Source organism: Carettochelys insculpta, chromosome 6 (assembly GCF_033958435.1).
Source record: "Carettochelys insculpta isolate YL-2023 chromosome 6, ASM3395843v1, whole genome shotgun sequence".
In the NCBI taxonomy this organism is placed as follows: Eukaryota; Metazoa; Chordata; order Testudines; family Carettochelyidae; genus Carettochelys; species Carettochelys insculpta.
This window is the reverse complement of record NC_134142.1, coordinates 123,331,603-123,353,008: the sequence shown is the minus strand read 5'-3', so window position 1 is coordinate 123,353,008 and position 21,406 is coordinate 123,331,603. Positions and strand designations below refer to the sequence as shown.

General features: G+C 57.4%; 1 protein-coding gene across 1 annotated transcript; it reads left to right on the top strand.

The window, feature by feature from the left end:
- The first annotated feature begins 1,615 nt into the window (after positions 1-1,615).
- Positions 1,616-20,356, top strand: LOC142014964 (integrin alpha-D-like). Its single transcript, XM_074998295.1, has 27 exons — positions 1,616-1,699; positions 1,877-1,991; positions 2,277-2,380; positions 3,686-3,796; positions 4,279-4,409; positions 5,723-5,868; positions 6,272-6,425; positions 7,257-7,407; positions 8,526-8,674; positions 11,010-11,150; positions 12,194-12,400; positions 12,579-12,709; positions 12,862-13,019; positions 13,181-13,335; positions 13,477-13,608; positions 14,787-14,860; positions 15,399-15,540; positions 15,739-15,852; positions 15,950-16,029; positions 17,519-17,602; positions 17,956-18,034; positions 18,304-18,411; positions 18,639-18,722; positions 18,880-18,993; positions 19,197-19,289; positions 19,426-19,536; positions 19,689-20,356. Exons 1-27 carry the CDS (start codon positions 1,663-1,665, stop codon positions 19,782-19,784), a joined length of 3,201 nt encoding a protein of 1,066 aa, XP_074854396.1. The 5' UTR covers positions 1,616-1,662; the 3' UTR covers positions 19,785-20,356.
- Positions 20,357-21,406: the final 1,050 nt, after the last annotated feature.

Genomic DNA, 21,406 nt, shown 5'->3' with positions numbered 1-21,406 from the left:
AGTCTTTAAAGTGCTACTTGACTGTTTTTTGTTTTGATAGTGTATAGACTAGCACGGCTTCCTCTCTGTTACCGAATAAATAATATTATTAGTCTTTAAGGTGCTACCAGACTGCTTGCTTTATTTTGTGACTATACAGACTAACATGGCTACCTCTCTGAGCTTGTCCTCTGGGTTGTTCCTCGGAGCTCCAGTAATTAATTGTGATTTGCACCTTTAAAAACTGTAAACAAATGCACACTTCATTATAGACACAACTCCACACGGAAGAATGATACATCCACAAAAGTCTGATATGCAGATTCTGCAGGTTGTAACACTTCAAATGATAGGTTATAAGACACGCTTTGTTCCAGGCATCTCTGAGTTACGCCTAGCTGTATTCAGAGCACCTTGTCCATAAAGCACGGTGGGAGGGAAGATGGTCCATCACAGCATGTGTGGTTGCGTATGTGGAGCTCTTTGTTTGGTTCTCTCTGTGCAGTTCTGCCCTCTGTGTGCTCATTTCACTGCGAGTGGGTGTGAGCTTGTATCAGTGGTGATGTGGGTAAGGTTGTGTGTGTGGCAGGCGGCTTCCCTGAGGCTGCGTTGAAGACAGAGTGGGTTGTTGTCTTGGTGTGAGCTGTGCATGATTTTCTCCCTGTAGCTACGTCTACACTAGCCCCCTCCTTCCAGAAGGGGCATGGTCACGAGGCAGTTTGGAAGATGCTAATGAGATGCTGACATGAATATGCAGCACCTCATTAGCATAACGGTGCCCACACGGGATTTGAAAGGGCTGCTTTCGGAACGCATGCTGCCCGTGTAGACGGGGGCCTTTCGAAAGGACCTGCTGGGCTTCAAAAGCCCCTTCTTCCTATTTGGTTTTAGAAGCCCGGGGTGTCCTTTCTAAAGGCTCCCATGTCCATGGGCGGCGGCGTTCCAAAAGCAACACTTTCCAATTGTGCGCAGCCACCATCATGCTAATGAGGTGCCAAATCATGCTAATGAGGTGCCGAATCATGCTAATGAGGTGCCGCGCCTCAATAGCAGCTTCCGAACTGCCTCATTACCATGCCTCTTCCAAAAGGAGGGGCTGGTGTAGCCACAGCCTGTGGCTGTGGACGCCGGTGTCGCTGGCTTTCCCTACACACACAAACACACAGTTTGGGCCAGTTTCACGAGCACCTCTACAACCAGACGAGCAGGTGTGTGGACGCTCTGACCGTGGTTCAGGAGTGGAGTATTGACCAAGAGACATCAGTCCCTTTGTGCAAGTCACCCTGGGTGTGTTGGATTGGGGCGAGGGGGTGGCAAAGGGCAACCTCCTCAGAGCAGGGCAGTGTGAGGGTATTGCCGATGACAACTGGCTATCGCCTGTAGCTGTGGCTCTGCCTGTCTCTCTGTGACTGACTGGATCCGCACAATGTTGTACATGCCAGTGTGTCAGGGCTGCTGGCGATGTGTCAGGTGATCTCACTTGGTTCATCTTTCTCTTTCCTCTGCCCTGCGTCCTGTCCCCTCCCTCATGCTGGTCTCTCTCTCTCTCTCTCCCTCCTGTCACGGGGCACTGATCTCAGTTCTCCTTTCTGTGCATTCAGCTGAGACCTCAGCGGTGCCCTCAAACCTGCTGGGACTCCACGCCCAGCAGCCAAGCCAACCCCACCCCTCAGCCAGCCTGGAATGGCCCCCTTGCTTCTGCTCATCTACCTGGGCACAGGTGAGTTGTCAGCCAGAGAGTGGGTGAAAGCTGGGGCATTGCTTAACCTCCGCACGGGTGAATGGGGAGCTCGCAGGCGGTCTGCTCCCAGTTGTGGGAGGGCAGGAGAGTGGAGGAGGGGGTAACAGCCAGGGGAGCTGAGAAGAGCTGTGCTATTGGACTGTTTAACTCCTGCAGAGCTGGCACCCGGCCACGGCTTCAGTGTGGATGTGGAGGGACCCATCACCTTCCAAGAACCAGCTGCCGGGTTCGGGCAGAGTGTGGTTCAGTTTGGGAGTCCCAGCAAAGGAGGGTAAGGGACAAACATGGGCTCAGGGCCCCCAGTTACCTGCCACAGCCCCTGGTTTCACAGCCAGAATCTCCAGCACGGGCCCCACCCAGGGTCCCAGCCACACACCAGCCTGGGGCATGGACCAGAGTAAGGGGGAGCTGCAGGTTAGCATCCCCACCCTACAGATTGTGCTAGCACCACTGCCCCCAAGGAGCCTGGCCAGCTGGGTGGCCCTGCCTGGGCCCCACCACCCAGGAGAAATGGGATGCCTTGATTTTCCAGCTCCCCTCCACTCTCTCCCCGCAGGCTGCTCATCGGGGCCCCGCTGCAGATGGGAAACATGAACGAAACCGGCAAAGTCTACAAGTGCAACCCAGGCTCCAGGCGCTGCCAGGAGATCCACATCCAGAGTAGGGCCCCTGAGCTGGGTGGGGTAGTGCTGGGGGCAGGGGGGGTGGTCCAAGAGCCAGGACTCCTGGGTTCCATTCTCCAGCACTGGGAAGGGAGCACGTTCTGGAAGGGTAGAGCAGAGGAGGCTGGGAATCAGGACTCTTGGGCTCCATCTCCAGTTCTGGGAAGGAGCACGTTCTGGCAGGGGAAGCTGGGAATCAGGGCTCATGAGTTCTATTTCCAAGCAACCACAGAGGCCTTTGTTACCATTTGCCTTCACTTCCCACCAGGGTGGAGGGGACTTGCCAGGGAATGGGGAGTGAATGAACTAGGAGATGCAGGACTAAAGGTATCCCATACCAAGGGATCTTACTCTGGCACTGGGGCGTTTCTCCCCGCAGGGCCCCCCAATGCCGTGAACATGTCCCTTGGCTTATCTCTGGCTGCCCAGGGCGCCCAGCTCCTGGTAGGTATCGCATGTCAGCGTGGGAGGGGTGGCTCGGGCTGTGCTTTGAGCTCTGATTGTGGGTCAGTCTCTGCCCCGGAGTTCCATGGGATTCTCCCATCCCCCAGCCATGGGAGCAGGATGAAACGTCAGCGCAGTGATGTGGTAGAGGAGGTACCCACCTCATGATCTCCCTGTGGCTCTGAGCGACTGTGCACCCACCATCCCAGATGGGTGATGTTACCGCATGACATGAGCAGCTCCCTGCTGCTTTCCCTAGGACGTTCCTGGTGGGGTGACTCTGGGAGGGGTGTGGGGCCTATACCACAGAAGCAGATGCTCTTGCCGCAACTCAAAGCTCTGCCCACCGGTGTCAAGCTCACCGGAACATGGGCAGTGTTACCATGGCAAGGGATGAGTAACAGTACATGTGTAGGCAGGTGCTAACCACTAGAATGAGCCAGGACGTGGTGCAGAAGACGTGAGTAGATAACATCACGGCGACTGCAGGCACAGTGTTGTCTGGGGTGTGGGGGGGGGACCAAGAAGGTGCAATGAAGCAGCAGTGAAGAGACTCACTGAGTTGCATTGCCATGAAGATAGTGACCGAGACTGTGATGTGGTGAGGGATGGGGGTAACTGGGCAATGTCGCCATGGGGACAGTTACTGGGCATGTCCATAGCAAGGAGTGTGGTAACAGGGTGATGTCTTGTCCTGTCTCTGGGAGAAGGGTGCTGGGCCCTGGTCCTGTTCGCCCCAGGGGGCTTCTTGCCCTGACAGGGCTTTTCCCTGCATATCCATGGGGGGAGCAGGCTCCCCCTTCCCCCAGTGCCCTCCTCAGGGGGCAACCTGTGACCCCATCCCTCTCTTGTGCCCTAGGCCTGTGGCCCCACAGTTCACCGGGCCTGCAGGGAGAACATGTACATCAATGGCTACTGCTTCCTCCTGGACCAGAGCCTCCGGCAGCTGCAGCGCATCCCGGACATGCTGGCTGGTGAGGGGCAGCCCCGTGGGAGGTAGGAGGGGGGCTAGATGGGCCCTTTGATGTGGCTCAGCTCTTTCCACTGACTTTTCTCAGTGCTGAAGTTGAGTCAAGATGTACCGGTTGGACCTCCCCGGTCCAGCCTCCTCAGGACCTGACCCATCCCAAACCAGGGCATCTGCCGGACCAGACTGGTCAATGCCAGCCCCTCTGCTGCCACCGGCTGTGGGGCTCTGCTCACAAGTGCCCCCACCTCATGCCCACTCCTCCTCCACCCTCCCTGGGTTTGAGCCCCACAAATGAGCCCTTTGCAGTGCTCCGGCGGCTCTGGGAGGGTGGGAGAAGAGTAAATGAGTGTGGGGTCCTGGCTTTTCCCCATGAGTGGGCCAGCCCAGGAGCCCGCACAGGAATGCTGAACCCTCGGTGTTGCCGGACAATGGAAGTCCAGGGGCTGGAGGTGGAACCTGGACTTCTTTCCCATCCCTCTCAGAGTGCCCCCGACACGCCACGGACATCGCACTCCTCATTGATGGCTCAAGCAGCATCTTTCCCGAGAACTTCAGAAAGATGAAGACGTTTCTCTGGGAGATTATGAAGCATTTCCACGGCACTGACACGCAGGTGATGGGCAGGGGCTGCACCCTGGCTGCTTGCCCTGAAGGCTGCATGAGGACGAACCCACAGTCAGGGCTCAGCCGGGGGAGCTGTGCTACAGGGAGGGCTGGGGCTTCAGCAGGGGTGCTCTCCCGTAGCAGGCAGCGCTGGCGCCAATGCCCCAGTGCAATACTAGGGGGTGCTGTACTGCGGCAAGCAGAGCGGGGGCTCAGTAGGGGACTCCCTCATCTCTTAGTGCTGAGCCAATGCTCCATTGAGGGGCTAGGGGGCGCTGTACCGCCAGGAACAGGGTAGAAGCTCAGCAGGGGGCGCTGTGCTGCAGGGAGGGGAAGGGGGTTCAGCAGGGGGCGCTGTGCTGCAGGGAGGGGAAGGGGGTTCAGCAGGGGGCGCTGTGCTGCAGGGAGAAGGGTGAGGGCCCAGCCGGGGGTGCTGTGCTGCAGGGAGGGGAAGGGGGTTCAGCAGGGGGCGCTGTGCTGCAGGGAGGGGAAGGGGGTTCAGCAGGGGGCGCTGTGCTGCAGGGAGAAGGGTGAGGGCCCAGCAGGGGGTGCTGTGCTGCAGGGAGGGGAAGGGGGTTCAGCAGGGGGCGCTGTGCTGCAGGGAGAAGGGTGAGGGCCCAGCAGGGGGCGCTGTGCTGCAGGGAGGGGAAGGGGGTTCAGCAGGGGGCGCTGTGCTGCAGGGAGGGGAAGGGGGTTCAGCAGGGGGCGCTGTGCTGCAGGGAGAAGGGTGAGGGCCCAGCAGGGGGCGCTGTGCTGCAGGGAGGGGAAGGGGGTTCAGCAGGGGGCGCTGTGCTGCAGGGAGGGGAAGGGGGTTCAGCAGGGGGCGCTGTGCTGCTGGGAACAGGGCTGGGGCTCAGCAGGGGGCGCTGTGCTGCAGGGAGGGGAAGGGGGTTCAGCAGGGGGCGCTGTGCTGCAGGGAGGGGAAGGGGGTTCAGCAGGGGGCGCTGTGCTGCAGGGAGAAGGGTGAGGGCCCAGCAGGGGGCGCTGTGCTGCAGGGAGGGGAAGGGGGTTCAGCAGGGGGCGCTGTGCTGCAGGGAGAAGGGTGAGGGCCCAGCAGGGGGCGCTGTGCTGCAGGGAGAAGGGTGAGGGCCCAGCCGGGGGTGCTGTGCTGCAGGGAGGGGAAGGGGGCTCAGCAGGGGGCGCTCTCACCTCGCAGTCAGTGTGGACTCCAATGTCTCAAGGATTTTGCATCCAAAAGCGGGAAAAAAAAATCCTGCCGAACCAGCCAATTCTTGACTGCCTGCCCCAGCCTTTTCCACTGTCCAGCTCCTGAGTGCCTTATCCTCCCTGCCCTTCTCTTTTCTCCCCTGCTTCCTCCCACAGTTCGCCCTCATGCAGTATTCGCACAACTTTATGGAGCACTTCAACTTCCTGGCGTACAGGCAGAGCCGCAACCCGGGCCAGCTCATCAGGAGAGTTGTGCAGCTCAGGGGGTGGACACACACAGCCACAGCCATCCAGAGAGTGGTGTACGTGTCGCCCTCCTGCCCACGCTGCCTCCATAGGGAAGGGGCTGCAAGGACCTGCAACCTAAGCTAGAGGGACTCTATGCCCAGTAGTGGAAGGGGACTGAGGACTAGTGGTTAGAGCTGGAGGGATGGGAATCAGGAATCCTGAGCTCTGTCCCCAGCTCTGGGAGGGCAGCGGAGAATCAGTTTTCCAGGGTCTGTGGCCATCTTTGAGCCTCTATTGCTGTGTTAATTTAAACACGTCATGGCCCCTCTTGTGCCTTGGTTTCCCCCAGGCAGAATGGAGGCATGGATCTCCTTTGTCAAGGGCTTTGCAATCAGCAATGCCAAAGCAGTGAATGAGCTCCAGAAGCTATTACACATCCATAACCCTCCTCTGCATTCCCCACTTCCCCTTTACCAGGCAGGAGCTGTTCACCTCCGGGAGCGGTTCTCGGGAGGAGGCCAACAAGATTCTCATTGTGATCACAGATGGGGAGAAAACTAATGACCCACTTTCTTATTCGGATGTCATCCCTGAGGCGGAGAGGGCTGGGATCATCCGCTACGCCATCGGGGTGAGCCTGGATTTGAGGCCATGTCCAGGGACAGGGAGGGTGGGAGAAGATGGTCCCACCCAGCATGGCAGGGCACCAGCCACAGTACCGGGCAAGGAGCTGAAGCCAGGCTGGGATGCTACAGCACAGCTGGTGTGTCGCTAGCCAGATGAAGCAGCAGATTCTCATTAAAGGCTATTCCACGTACCCACTATATGTCAGGTTGAGCAGCACCATCGAGACCAGCTAGGGGTATTCCCACTGCTTGCCAGGCCACCTGCCTACTCCGATGGCCTGGAAACGTCAGATCCTAGGTAGGGTAAACGATCTACATGTGGGATGCCTGAGAGAGGTGGTGGAGTCTCCATCCCTAGAAATTAAGTCCCGGCTTGACAAAGCCCTGGCTGGGATGACTTAATTGGGGTCGGTCCTGCTTTGGGCAGGGGGCTGGACTCAATGACCTCCTGAGGTCCCTTCCAGCCCTAGAAGTCTTTGATTTTAGGAACCAAAAGTTCCTGAGACACATTCTCCCGCCAACCCAGGATTTTACAAAATCACCCTGTTCTCAGTACAATTACCCACACTTCCTTGCACACACTCAGGGCTCAAGACCCAGTTCTGCTCCTCCCCAGACTCAACCCTTATCTCTCCCACTGGGGGTGGAGTCCTGACCCAGTGATCGAGTGTGGATGGTCGCAGCAGAGCCCCATTGCATCCCACACCCTGGAATGGCACATGGCGCTAGCTGAGCTGTGCCTCTCTGCAGCCAAGCAGAGCTCGATATGGGTGGGTCCTGGCCTGGCCTAACATCAATGCTCTTGTCTCCCCGGTACCCTGCTCCAACCCACGAAGGTCGGTGATGCCTTCTCCAGAGAAGCTGCCCAGCAGGAGCTCCATGAGATCGCCTCACTACCCACCAATGAGCACGTCTTCCAGGTGGACAATTTCGATGCTCTCCAGGGCATCCAGAACCAGCTGCAGGAGAAGATCTTTGCCATCGAAGGTACAAGGTCCAGGCCAGAGGCCGCACCAGCCCTGGGGCTCTAGAAATGGGGTCTCCAGGCCCAGGTGGGACAGGGAGCTGCTGAGAATTTGGAGCTGAAATAGGCCTCAAATATTCTCCCTCTTTCCCCATCCAACATCTCTCTCCTGGTCTAGCTCTATAAATACCCGTGATGCCTTTGTCATCTGGGCACCCTCAGGCTGGGAACTGACTGGCTTAAGGGGTTGAGTTTCAGGATACAGGGTTTTCTCTCTGGGGGAGTGCCAGATCCCGCCTTGAGACCAGGAGAAAGGCTGGCTCCAGGGAGCAGGGGATGGGACCCAAGGCCTTTCCACCTCTGATGGTCTTTCCCATGCCTTTTTCTCTCCCCCAAGGCACCCAGTCCCAGAGCGGCAGCTCCTTCCGTCTGGAGATGTCTCAGGAGGGATTCAGCGCCCTGCTGTCCCCTGTGAGTGACACCTGGCCCCGGCACATGGCCCACACTGCCCTGCGCTGGGGCCCTGACAAGCTAAGTTACATGAGGCCTGAAAGGCAGACAGCTCTTTATTAGCCCTGACGGCTGAAGGAGCAGCGTGAGAGGTGCTTTTCCCATGGAACCTGAGGGGTGCTGTCCTGCCAGCAGCAAGGGCCTCGGCAGGGGGCGCTGTTCCCCCCAGCAGTGCGGTCCCCCCATCTGGCGCTAAGTCAGGCTGTGCTGCAGTGGGTGGGGAGGTCTCACCAATGTCTCCTGCTCTGTCCGTTTTCTGCAATCAGTCCCCTCAGACATGCATGTTGGTTTAGGAGGGGCCTGTGCTGGGAGCAGTGGGAGCCCATGACTGGTCCGGTGGGATATATTTATACGGGGCCAGCGGAGAGCTGAGCTTCATCCGGGTGTCCAGCAGCTCCACGGACATGAATAACGCTTACCTCGGTAAGAGCAAACCCAGAGAGCTTCCCTGAGCCATTCTACCAGCCCCCTGTACCTCACCCCAGCAGCAGCTGCAGCTGAGCCCTGGCTGAGTGATCCCTGCCCCATCCAAGAGGTGGTTGCCTCTCCATTCAGGGCAAAGAATCCCTGTGTGGCACCGTTGCATGGCTGTTTCCTGTCTGACCTGCACGTGTCCCTCTTTTTCTGTGAGGTTATTCGTCTCAGATTGTCACGCTCAATGGGCAGACCAGCTACATGGTCGGGGCCCCTCGGTACCAACACACCGGTAAAGTCATCCTGTTCAGCCGAGACACCGGTAGCGGGGAATGGACGCCCAGATGGGAGATGCAGGGGGAGCAGGTATGGGGAACGTTACAGATAATGTGGAGAGGGGGTCGAGGGGAGACGGAGGAGGCTTATATGATGATGACGCCATATAATAGAATGATTCAGTCAGACAGCCTCAGCCAGGGGGTCATTTTAACAGGTTCAGAGAACTGCACCACAGCTGACAGTCATAGGACACTAGGACTGGAAGGGACCTCGAGAGGCCATCGAGTCCAGCCCCCTGCCCCAATGGCAGGACCAAGTACTGTCTAGACCATCCCTGATAGACATCTATCTAACCTGTTCTTAAATATCTCCAGCGATGGAGATTCCACAACCTCCCCAGGCAATTTATTCCACTGTTTGACCACCCTGACAGTTAGGAACTTTTTCCTAATGTCCAACCTAAACCTCCCTTGCTGCAGTTTAAGTCCCTTGCCTCTTGTTCTGTCCTCATAGACCAAAAAGAACAAGTTTTCTCCCTCCTCCTTATGACACCCTTTTAGATACCTGAAAACCGCTATCATGTCTCCCCTCAATCTTCTCTTTTCCAAACTAAACAAGCCCAGTTCTTTCAGCCTTTCTTCATAGGTCACATTCTCTAGACCTTTCATCATTCTTGTTGCTCTTTTCTGGACCCTCTCTAATTTCTCCACATCTTTCTTGAACTGAGGTGCCCAGAACTGGACACAATACTCCAGCTGAGGCCTAACCAGTGCAGAGTAGAGCGGAAGAATGACTTCTCGTGTCATCTTCGTAACACACCTGTTAATGCAGCCCAGAACCGTGTTTGCTTTTTTTGCAACAGCATCACACTGTTGACTCAGCAAATCTCCAGTATCCCACTGTTCCTACAGTCAGATAGAGCTTGTCTGACTTTAAAATTCTGCAGCATCACACCTGCGCCAGAGCAGCTGCACTGCTGTAGCATGTGAGTGAAGATGCTACCTTTGCCAGCAGGGCGGCTTCCCGCATTGGCATAGGTACTCCATCTTCCCAAGAGACAGTTGCTAGTGGGTCTTTGCCCAGGAAAGCCTATGCTCCAAAATATCTGTTAGTCTCTAAGGTGCCACAGGACTTCTGGTTGTGCTTGAAGATACAGACTAACTCGGCTACCTCTCTGGTAGCTTGAAAGGGGAATTCTCCCACCAAGCTACCACCAGCCACCCCGGGACTAAGTTGCTTTACTTGTGTTCTTCAGGGCGGTGGAATTTCACCCTTGAGAAACGTAGCTGCACCAGCCTCATTGTTTAGTGGAGATTAGGCCTTAAATGGAACTCATAAGACTAACAGAAAGAGACTGCCATAGGGTTCAACTGTTACTGGTAATATGCACAGTGCTGGCAAAGGGTTGTGCTTCAACTAACCCGGTACGTTTCTCTAATATCTAACTGCCTATACGTTCCAGCTGAGTCGGATTGACGCCAGAGTGGCTCAGCTGGCGAAGCAGCGCTGCTCTGCAAGCGCAGCCTCTGAAAGGAAATGCACCACATCTCGCATTCAGCATGCTGCCCACCCCTGCCCAGGCGTCCCCTTAGGCAGGAAACTGACTGTAATCACCCAAGCTGCTGTGTCTAAAGCCGGGAGGGAGGGGAGCGGATGACATGAGCGCGGGAACTGAATCTTCCTCCCAGCAGGGCTGGGGCTTGGAGTCCCAGTGGAAGGAGGAAGGTTCCCTCTAGTTTCTGATGCCTGGGTGCGGAGTGATTTTGGTGGTGTGCGCTTCTATGGAAGGGATGTGCCACTGGACAAATGTCATTCCGCACACGGACAGTGGCGGGGGGGGTAGGGTTGAAGGCTTGGGGAGCGGGGGGGCAGCTCAGGGATTGGGCAGAGGGTTGGTGTGCAAGGTCTGGAATGGAGATGGGATACAGGGTTCGGAGGGCAGGCTGCCCCAGCCCTCTGTCCCTGCAGCAGCTTGGGGCCGGGGAGGGACACCTCTTCTGCAGCGGGGGCGGCTCCAAGCTAGGCTGGTGGAGACCAGGGAAGGGGCGCCACACCGCAGCAACAGCTCTGGGGCAGCTCTGGATTGAGCACTGTGACAGGGGAAGGGACTAATTTTCCTCCAGCCCCCACACAGAGGTCCCGCAGCTGTGGGGAGAAAAGCCCCAACACTGAGTGCCACAGCCAGGAGAGGGGCCCCTCCCTGCTGGCCCCAGAACAGAACCGCCCTGGCATCTCTGCTGGGCCAGCTCCACACTGCGGCTAGTGGGGAGAGACGCTTCGGCCTGGCTCCCTAGTGGGACCGGCGGATGGAGGCAGCAGTGTGTTCAGCCTCTCTGAGCCCCTTGCAGACAGCTGTGTGGCTTGGAGGGGGCTTACAGGAGGGGGTGACTAAACTGGAGGCGTGGCTTAATGGCCTCTCTAGATCGGTTCGTATTTCGGTGGTGTGCTCTGTGCTGTGGACCTGAACAGAGATGGGAACACGGACCTGGTTCTGATTGGAGCCCCCATGTTCTACACCCCCCTGAACGGAGGACGCGTCTATCTTTGTGAATTCGGCCGACAGGTAGGACAGAGGAGCAGGGCCGTGGGAAAGCTGGATAGCTCTCAGGGGGTTGGGATGCTATAAATGAGCCCAGTGGTACCTGAGCTCCGTGCTCCAGGGAGAAAGGCTGGCGGCTCGGCAGAGGGCGTGCTCACCCGGTGGCGCATGCTGGACCCAATGCAGCACTGGAGGGAGCTGCTTTGGCGGGAGAGGCATAGGCGGCAGGGATAACATTTAACTGGGGCAGAGAACTGCAGCACAGCTGACAGTCACCATCTCTCCAGCAGCCCACAGCCTATTTTCCATATATACTCATCCCTCGCTATATGAGCACCATTGGTTCCCAAGTTTCTGCTCATAAGCAAAAACTCATAGGAGTGACACTAAATTCCCATTAAAATACATGTAAAAGTCTCCGATTCATTCCAAGTGCTTCTGTCTTGACATAAACCAGTTGAGTTGAGGTACTTTTCTGATGTATTTGAATAGTTTGGCACCAGAAATAGATGTAGTGTATGTATGCAGAGCAGGGATTCCCAGTCTATGGATCGGGACCCAAACATGGGTCACCACTAGATTTGTTAAAGGTCGCCAGCTGGGCAGTTCAGAGCTGCATGTGGCTGTCAAAGAAGCCATTTGCAGTTTCTTAACACTGCTGCCTCAGGAAGAAATCTATTGCCTGATACAGCAATTACCTTATGCCTAGGTGCTGAAAGCTTAACCCTTAATTGGTTTTTAACGACTGTTACCTGCTGGGAGCAGGGGAGCTGGAGGAAGCCCCAGTGAAGAGGCTGTGGGAGGAGAAGGAGTGTCTAAGGCTGGGGCCATTTAGGGCTGCGATGGGGCGGGGGCAGGAGGGATTGAAGGCTGGGGGTAGTTTGGGGCTGCTGGGGGAGGTCTCCCCACTTCCCGGCCAGGACCCCGTGGCTTGCTCATATTAGTGGGGAAGTTCACTCATTTAGTGATCATAGGTGTGTATACGTGTCCCTCGTTATAGCGAGTCCTCATAAGTAAAGTTCTCTTTAAACGAGGGATGAGTGCAGCTCTCTGAACCTGGCCTGCAGGGGGCGACGCTGAGGTGTAGACGGACGCTGCAGGGGCAGACAGGGCAGGCGCTCGGGCGCTTCGGGGCCAGCATGTCGGAAATCGGGGACGTCACCGGGGACGGAGAGACGGACGTGGCCATCGGGGCCCCCATGGAGAACGACAATCGTGGGGCCTTGTACATCTTCCTCGGGGAAAAGGGAGGGATCAGTCCCCAGTACAGTCAGGTGAGTCCAGCTCCTGTGGGGAGGGGTCAGCGCACAGCCCTGAAGAGATGTTACAGGGACGCCATCATCTCTTTGCAGCCATTGGCCCCTTCCCCTCCCTCACCCTCTGCTGCCCCCTAGAGCCCGTTGCACAGTACAGCCGCCCCTTTCCCTCCCCTTACTGCTCTCTGCCCCACAGCGCATCGAGGGGTCGCAGCTCCCCAGCGGGCTGCGCTACTTTGGCCAGGCCGTCAGTGGCGGGACAGACCTGACGGGGGACGGACTGCCGGACGTCGCGGTGGGAGCGCAGGGGCAGGTCCTGCTGCTGAGGTGAGTTCTCTGTGTCCTGGCGCTGCTCCACCTGGCACCCCGGGCAGCACCAGTAAGTGGGGGGGTGTCTGTGTGGGTGTGCGCACACCGCCCCCTGCTGGAGAAAGGCCCAATGGCGGCTCAGCTGCTGCTTCCTCTGTCCACCATGGCAGGTCTCGGCCAGTGCTCAGAGTCGGGGTCTCCATCCGCTTCCAGCCCTCCATGATCCCCACCTCAGCCTTCACCTGCCAGGGGCAGGAGCAGCTCAACACAGAGGCCAGCAAGGCAGAGGTCTGCTTCACCGTCACGAAGAGCACCAGGGACAGCCTAGGTCAGACCAAACCCACACCCTGCTCCCCTCCCCCGAGCCAGCCAGTTCCCTGCCCTGGGGCCGGATCGGAACCAGCGCTCCTGGTGGGGAAAGGTCCGTGTCCGATTTCCTACTGAGGTTCCCTCTTTCAGTCTGTCCCTCATTTCCCCTCCCCTCTGTAGGTGACCAGCTCCTCAGCACCATCCAGTACAACCTGGCTCTGGACCCCGGGCGGACAAGGATCCGAGCTGCCTTCGGTTCCACCGGCCCCATCCTGGGCAAGGAGCTGCGTCTCCGCATCGAGCAGAGATGTGAGACATTCCAGATAACATTACCCGTGAGTTGCAGAATCCCGGCTCCTTCCCCTCCTGCTGTGTCTCCTGCTTCCACCCAGCCACTTGCCCCCTAATCACCCAGAGAACAAACCTCTCTATGGATCCCACCTTTCCTCATGGTCCCCTCCATGTTGTCTCCTCAGCTCTGCCCCGAGGACACCCTGATCCCCATCACCCTGCACCTCAACTACACCCTGAAGGGGGAGCCCATCACATCTGCCGCCCGCCTCAGACCCATCCTGAGCCAGGACTCCATGCTGGTGTCTGCAGGCTCGGTGAGGCAACCGGCACCAGGCAATGGTGTTTGTAACAGTGTCAACATTGGTTGTAGTGACTGTGGGTTTGCTCACAGCACTGAAGTAGCCTGTGTTGATGTTCTGTGATGATTGGTAAAATCGTAATGCGGGTGACAGTGTTGGGTGAGGCTGAATTGATTGAATTATTGGTGACAGTTTTGGTAAGGACTGCAGTGGTTTTGAGGACGGTATAAACCGAGGTTGCAGTAGTTGTGTTAGTGACAGTGTAGGTTGAAGTTGTAGTCGTATGGGCGATGTTGATTCTGCCTAATGGTTTTGGTGATGTGTTGATTCAGATTATTGTGGCTTTTTTGCTTGTGCTGGTTGGTACGCACTGTATTTGTGATGGTGCTGAGCGTAGTAGTGTTGATGACGGTGTTGACTGAAGTTGTAATGGTTGTGTTTCTTACAATATTGGCAGAGATTATACTAGTGAGTGACAGTGATTGTAGTGGTGTTGGTAACAATGTAGTTTGGGGGATGTTGTGGGTGAGTGGTAAGTGACTATTGTTTGAGCCTGTATTGACATGTTATTATGGTTGAAACTGTAAAGCTATTAGTTACTGTGTTAGTTCTTGTTATCATGGCTGTGTTAGTAGCAGTGTTGTTTCAGATTATGTTAGTAGTGGTGAATGGTGACATTGTAATGATATTGGTTACATTGTTGGCTGAGGTTGTAGTGGTTGTGTCATTTGCACAGTGTTGGTTGACACTATATTGGAGAGAGTGATGAAGGTGATGGTCGAGAGGGTTGTGGGGGTGCTAGCATTGGCAGTTTTTGTTGCATCTATATTGCTGCAAACTCTGCTAATTTAGACTGTGTTGAATGTGATGTAGGTTGTGGTTGAGGTTGTAGGGAACCTATTGACCGAACTGGTTGACGCACAGTGCGTTTGTTGCTCGGGGTGATGTCGAATCAGACTGTTTTGGTGCCGGTGGTGGCTGAGGCAGAGCATGAGATGGTGCAGGTAACAGTAGGGGGGAAGAATGCAGCAGTGGTGTTCTTGGTAATGCTGTTGTTTCACACTATTGCTGATGGTGGTGGTTGAGGTTGTATGATGGGCGAAAATGCTGGCTGCATTTTACTCCAGTCCCCTACTAACTGCCCTGTCCCCTGTTCCCCTCCTTCCCCCCGCAACCCCCGGATGCCTCCATAGCTCCCGTTTGAGGACGACTGCAGCACCGATGGCGTCTGTGCTGATGAACTCCAAATTTCCTTCAATTTCCCAGGGTATGTCACTCCTCTGCCTGTCAATAACTTCCACAGAGGGGCTTGTCTGGCTGGATCAGGGCTCAGCTCTGCAACACCCAGCTACAGATCTTCCCATAATTCCTTGCAGCATCTGGCTGGGCATTGATACAGGACACTAGCAGCACTGGGGTCCCCAGAGGGGAACTTTTATAAGAAGCTCACACCACTGCTCTGTGTGACATTAGGGGCTGTGAAGGGATTCTGGCTGGGTACTACACTAGGAAGCTCACAGCACTGGTTTCCCCTGCTGGGCACTGCCCAGAGGAAGTTTACAGCACAGGAGAAGGGTGGATATTGGTGGAGGAGTTTGCCCTGCCTGAATCACTTGAAGGGCAGCAGCAGCTCTGGGATTTGGTCTCCCCTCTCTTCCCTATGCCAGCCACTGATGCGAGTAGCTGAGGGCTGCTGTGAGCTCTGAGACAAACACTGACAAATATAGGACCCACCAAACTAGAGGAGGAGCTTTGTCCCCTAGGGCACTGCCCTGAGGAAGCTCACCCCTTCCTCTCCCCCTTAGCTTGAGCAGCCTGGTGGTGGGCGTCACTCCTGAACTCAACACCACCGTCTCCATCCAGAACCGCGGGGAGAATTCCTACAGCACCGCAGTGCGGTTCTTCTACCCGGCCGCGCTGTCCTACCGCCGGGTCCTGCCGCTCCAGGTACCACCCCCGATCCCCTCCAAGCACTGCAGACATTGGCGGGACACGGGATGCAGGGGCTAAGTGTGAGAGATCAGCTAGTGCAGAGAGCAAGCAGGGGGCTAAGCGTCAGGTGCTGTGCTGCAGGGACCAGGGCAGTGGGGGCTCAGCAGGGGGCACTGCGGGTTCCGTCTCTCACGGGCTGGTCCCCGTGCTCAGTCTAACAGGAGGGCCATGGCCATTAGATGCAGTTCGGCCGTGGGCTCGGAGGAGCAGACTCAGAGGAACTGCACCTGCCACATCAACCCCCCCATCTTCCAGAGAGGAGCCGAGGTAGGTGTAGCCCCACCAGTAGCCAGTCTCTGGCCATCCCCTCTTTCTCTGTCAGTTCCCCATCCCCTGAGCCCAGCTCCCAATGTGTGCTTTCTAGGCCACTTTCGCCATCACCTTTGACATCTCCCTGCAAGCCGACCTGGGGGAAAGACTGCAGATCGCAGCCAATGCCAGCAGGTGAGAGGGGCCGGGGGGGGGCGTGCAGGCTGCAGAGGGCTGCATGGGAGGCAGTGCAGAGAGATGGGTGGGAAGGGGCCGTGGTGTATGACCCAGCGTAGTGGGGGTGGGGCTGTGGTGTAGGGCACAAGGGACAAATCACAGGTTAGTGCGGTGATGTGGGGTCCAGTGAAAGGCAGTCAAGTGTGTTCTGTTGCAGTGCTGTGTGCTGCAGTGTGATGCGTGTGGCCATACAGTGCTGGCCAGCGCACTGGCACTGGAGCAGTGCATGACACAGGACAATACAGTGGAGGGGCAGTTTCACCCAGAGCAGCGATGCTGGACTCAATATCCCACAGAAAAGGGCAAAGAAACGCAGCAGCCCAGGAGTCACTGCAGCTCTGCTTTACTGGCATGTGCTGTAAAGCCAGACAGAGTGGCCTGATACAGCCCAGTGCATGACACCCTGTGCACTGGAGGCAAATGGCACTGACTAGTGCATTGCCCCATGGCACACAGCAGTCGGGCATGGTATAGAGCAGTGATGCACGCGGAGAAGGGTCACACAGTGCTCCATGCTCAGGGACTTGGACTTCAGAGTACAAGTACAGTGACCTGGACTTCAGAGTGGAGCAGTGATTGAAAATCCCCTCACTGGAGTCGGGTGCAGTGCACGGCTGTAAACTGCAGGGTGAAGCAGTGGGATTAAAGTCACAGCACTGGCATCTGGTGCACTGCCGTGCAGTGAAGTGTGGTGCAGCACAGTGCCACATACTGCAAGGTGCTGCAGTGGGCCGTAAGCCGGAGCAGTAGCATGTGGCACACTGCAGTACAGCGACCTCCGGTGGAATGCTACCACAGAGGCTGCAGTGCGGTACAGAGATGTATAACCAAGGCCAGGGGTGTGCAGTACAGTGGGATATGGTGCGATGCTGTAACATTTACTGCAGTGCGGTACAGAGATGTATAACCAAGGCCAGTGGTGTGCAGTACAGTGGGATATGGTGCGATGCTGTAACATTTACTGCAGTGTGGTACAGAGATGTATAACCAAGGCCAGGGGTGTGCAGTACAGTGGGATATGGTGCAATGCTGTAACATTTACTGCAGTGTGGTACAGAGATGTATAACCAAGGCCAGGGGTGTGCAGTACAGTGGGATATGGTGCGATGCTGTAACATTTACTGCAGTGCGGTACAGAGATGTATAACCAAGGCCAGGGGTGTGCAGTACAGTGGGATATGGTGCGATGCTGTAACATTTACTGCAGTGCAGTACAATGCCAGCGGCGCATAGGTGTGGTGTGTGATGCAATACAGCGGCTTACAGTGCAGGGCACAAAGATTTTATGCAGAGCAGTGCTGTGTGGCACAGACCCAGGGCACGGCTCCTTGCAGTACAGTCCAGTGTTGTGCAGGAAGTGGCCTAGAGCGCAGCATCCCTGAAGAGTTAACTGGCTGCATCTCCCCACATCTTTCCCCTTTTCCCTGAACCCCACCCCCACCCCTAGTGCCAATGGCGGCCGCATCACGCAGCACATGAGTCACCGGGAGGAGCTGCCGGTCAAGTATGGCATCTTCATCATCCTCACCAGGTCAGTCTGTGCAGAGAGGACAGTGCCCCCTGCTGGGCCCCCACCCTGTTCCCTGCACCACAGTGCCCCCTGCTGGGCCCCCACCCTCTTCCCTGCAGCACAGCGCCCCCTGCTGGGCCCCCACCTATCCCCTGCACCACAGCGCCCCCTGCTGGGCCCCCACCCTGTTCCCAGCAGCACAGCGCCCCCTGCTGGGCCCCCACCTATCCCCTGCACCACAGCGCCTCCTGCTGGGCCCCCACCCTGTCCCCTGCACCACAGCGCCCCAGGTGGATATAACCCCACCACCATTCTCCAGCTCCACCCATCACACTCCCGTCTCTCTCATTCTTTCTGTCCTTTGCCTCTCCCAGCCTCGAGGAGTCAACCAAGTACGTCAACTTCTCCACCAAGGAGGCGGAGACAAGCGTGCCGGTGACACATCGGTATGAGGTGAGGCCGGTGGCACCGAGTGTGCAGGTGGGAGATGGGGCAGAGGGGGGGCTCAGAGCCCGGGGGCGGGGGGGGGGGGGAGTGGAACTGCCTGAGCTGGATCTAGCGGGTTGGAGCACAGGGGGTGGGGGTGGGCAGGGTATCAGGACTCCTGGGTTCTGTCCCAGCCCTGGGAGGGGAGTGGGGTCTGAGGGTTAGAGCCGGGCCTGGGGATCAGAGCTGCTGGGCTCTCTCCCTGCAGAGCCTTATGGGGAGTCTGTTCCTTTCAGGTGAAGAACCTGCGGCGGCGAATCGTCCCCATCTCGGTCACGTTCCAGTTCCCGGTGAAGCTGAGCGGGGTCCGGGTGTGGGACGCCTCTGAGGTCGTCCCCTCCCAGGTACCTGCCCCTCCTGTGCTGTGTGTGTGACGGGCCCAGTGACACCTGCCTTGCGCTACGGCGCCCCCTGCTGGGACAGGCTGCGGAGGGGAAACAGCCTCATGTCCCCTGCCCCAGCCAGCCTGTCCCCTGGCCTGGGGCTGGATCAGAGCCAGCGCCCCCTAGAGGGGAAGGTTCCCGTGTCCCCTTCCCGCCCCCGTTAACTCCGTGTCTCTCTCCCGCCCCAGCCCCAGCTGGCTCAGTGCACCAGTGAGGCGGAAACGCCGGGGTCAAAGGAGTTCGTGAAGCAGATGAGCAAGCGCCCCCTGCTGGTGAGTACAGGCCAGTGCAGGTCCCAGCAGCCCCTTTCCCTCTGCACTAACACACAGTGCTGGGGAAGGGGCCCCTGTTATAGACAGACCCAGACCTTCTGACCACAGGAGTCCCTGCTCCCTACCACCTGACCCGGCGATATCCTTCCACCCCCAGGACTGCTCCGTGGCCACCTGTAAGAAAATCCGGTGCAGAATCGCCTCCCTGGCAATGCAGCAGCCGGTGGAGTTTGTGATCAGAGGGAACATCAGCTTCCAGTGGGTCTCCCAGGTATGAGAGCTGCCTCTGCCCCGGGCATTGGAAGTGGGATCTCCAGCATGTGAGTGGCCCCCCCCATGCCTCACCCCAGAGGTGGCTGCATCACGGTGCTGGAAAAAGCATTGTTCCTGTGCAAACAACCTGTAACTTGCTCAAGGTCCCCCTGGGCTGATTTATATCATTCCAGTCAAGGCCAGTGAATTTCTCTGTTCCAGACGCAGCAGCAGAAAGTGAGGCTGGTGAGCGAGGCCCAGATCGAGTACGAGGAGAAGAAATACACCCAGGAGGAGGGATTCGTCCAGCGCCAGGTACCACGGTGAGAGAGACTGCACCGGCTAGTGGTTAGAGCTGGGAGCCAGGCCTGCAGTCTGTGGGTTTAGAAAAGGGTGGGGTGGATGATGCCAGGACTCCTGGGTCCCCATCGAACAGTCCCTTTTCCCGCAGGTGCAGACGGTGGTGGAGAGCTCCAAGGTCTATAACTACCTGTCCATCATTGTAGGCAGCAGCGTGGGGGGCCTGATCCTGCTGGCGCTCATCACTGCAGCCCTCTACAAGGTGAGTGAGGCAGGGCTTGGACCCTTCCTCCCCCCACAGGCCCCCCCCCTCCCCGTCTCTACCTCAGCCCGCGGTGGGAAAAGGATCCCACATCCCATGACGAGAGTCTCTCCCCCTGGGTCTCAGCACCTCTCCTCTTGCTCTCCTTCCAGCTCAACTTCTTCAACCGCCAGTACAAGGAGAAGATGGACAATGCAAGGGATGGCGATGGGCCCAGCCTTGCCCAGAACGACCTCCCCAAACAATAGCCCTCTCTGCCCCATGGAATGCCCTGAATCTGCCTTTGTTCCCCCGCCCCCCCCACACACACACGGCCCACTCCTGCTGTACTGCATGAACTCAGACTGTGGTAACGCCCAGGTGGGGCTGGCCAGCAGGACTCCTGAGTTTGAGCTCCAGCTCTGTGAGGGGACTGGGGCATAATGGTTAGAGGGACAGAGGCTGGGAGTCAGGACTCCTGGGTTCTAAACATATTGCCCTAGGAGGGGACTGGGGTTCAACGGGTTAGAGCAATGGGCAGAATAAATTTTATTATGTGTGCTGAGGCATGTGCAGATGTGCACCACCCACAGAAATACAGGCTGCCAGCTGCAGGCGTGCTGCTAATCAGCTGGGTGGCATTTGAATTTGAGGGGCCACCCAAGTGCTCAGCTTACAGGGAACGTTGGCTGGGAGCCAGGCCTCCTGGGTTCTCGCGGACTGGAGTCTAGTGGTTAGTGCAGCCAAGGGATGCTGCAAGGAAGGATTCCTGGGCTCTATCCCTAATGGGTGATAGGCTTCTAAGGAGCTCAGTGTGTTTTGTGTATTAAAAAGATTGGAGGTGTGATTATTGTGACCAAGTGGGAGTGCTTTGCAATAGTTGGGATGACCGTGTGCCTCAGTTTCCCCCTTGTGGCACACGGTTCACTAGAGTGGGAGCAGGGACACTGTTTACTCTTTGCAGGCTCAGGTGTGACTGCTGCCTAGCTCTCTGGGGCTGGCCCCTGGGTCCATTCAGAGCCTGGGGAAATGGTCCCTCCACTTCGCCCTGCCTTTGGTACCTAGCTGCTCTGGCCCGTGGCCAGCTGAGCCATCCGCAGGCAGACAGCTGGCGGCAGGGGCCAGGTGGGATGTTACGTGTGAGTTGCTGGCGGCAGAAGAGAAGCTTCTGGAGCTGAACAAAAGAGGGTCTGGGGGCTACGTTTGCTCTCATTCTTTCCATCCATGGGCGGAATGAAATGTTCTCTTGTGCACCGAGGCATGGGTGGATGTGCAGCTCCAGCAGGAACAAACGCTGCCGGCTGTGGGCGCGCTGCTAATCAGCTGGTTGGCCCCAGACTCTCCGCTGGGCGGCCGCCCCAGCACTGGTGGTGAGTGTTTGAGGTATTAGCTCTTCATGTAAACTTTCATCAAGCCTAGAGCAGCGACAGCCCAGCTCGCAGGGAGCCCCGGTCAGAGCGCTCTGTCCTGAGTCAGACTTTCTGCTCTCTGTGCTAACCACGCATTTATCAAACCCCGGTGGGTTCCAGCACTGGCCAAAAGCCACTGCCACTACCGGCGGTGGGGTCCTGGCCTGCTGTGGGGGGTGCAAGCCGCTCTCCAGTGTCCAGCTCAGGCAGGCTTGCTGCAGGGAGTCCCTGGCGTACAGCAGGTGTGCAGACAGCTCCGAAGTTTGGGCCCAGGCAGGTGAAGCCAGCAGGCTCAGCCTGTCACCTGAAGGTGCCTGACACACCAATGGGCGCTTCCCACAGACTGTTCCCAGAGCCACGGGAGAGCTTTCACTTTCTCAGCACCTCGTGATTGTTTCAACCTCGATCATAGCAGGGCGCCCTGAACTCAGCCATACTCGTCCCTTCCCCCAGTGCAGGTTGGGTGATGAGGTACAGGCCAC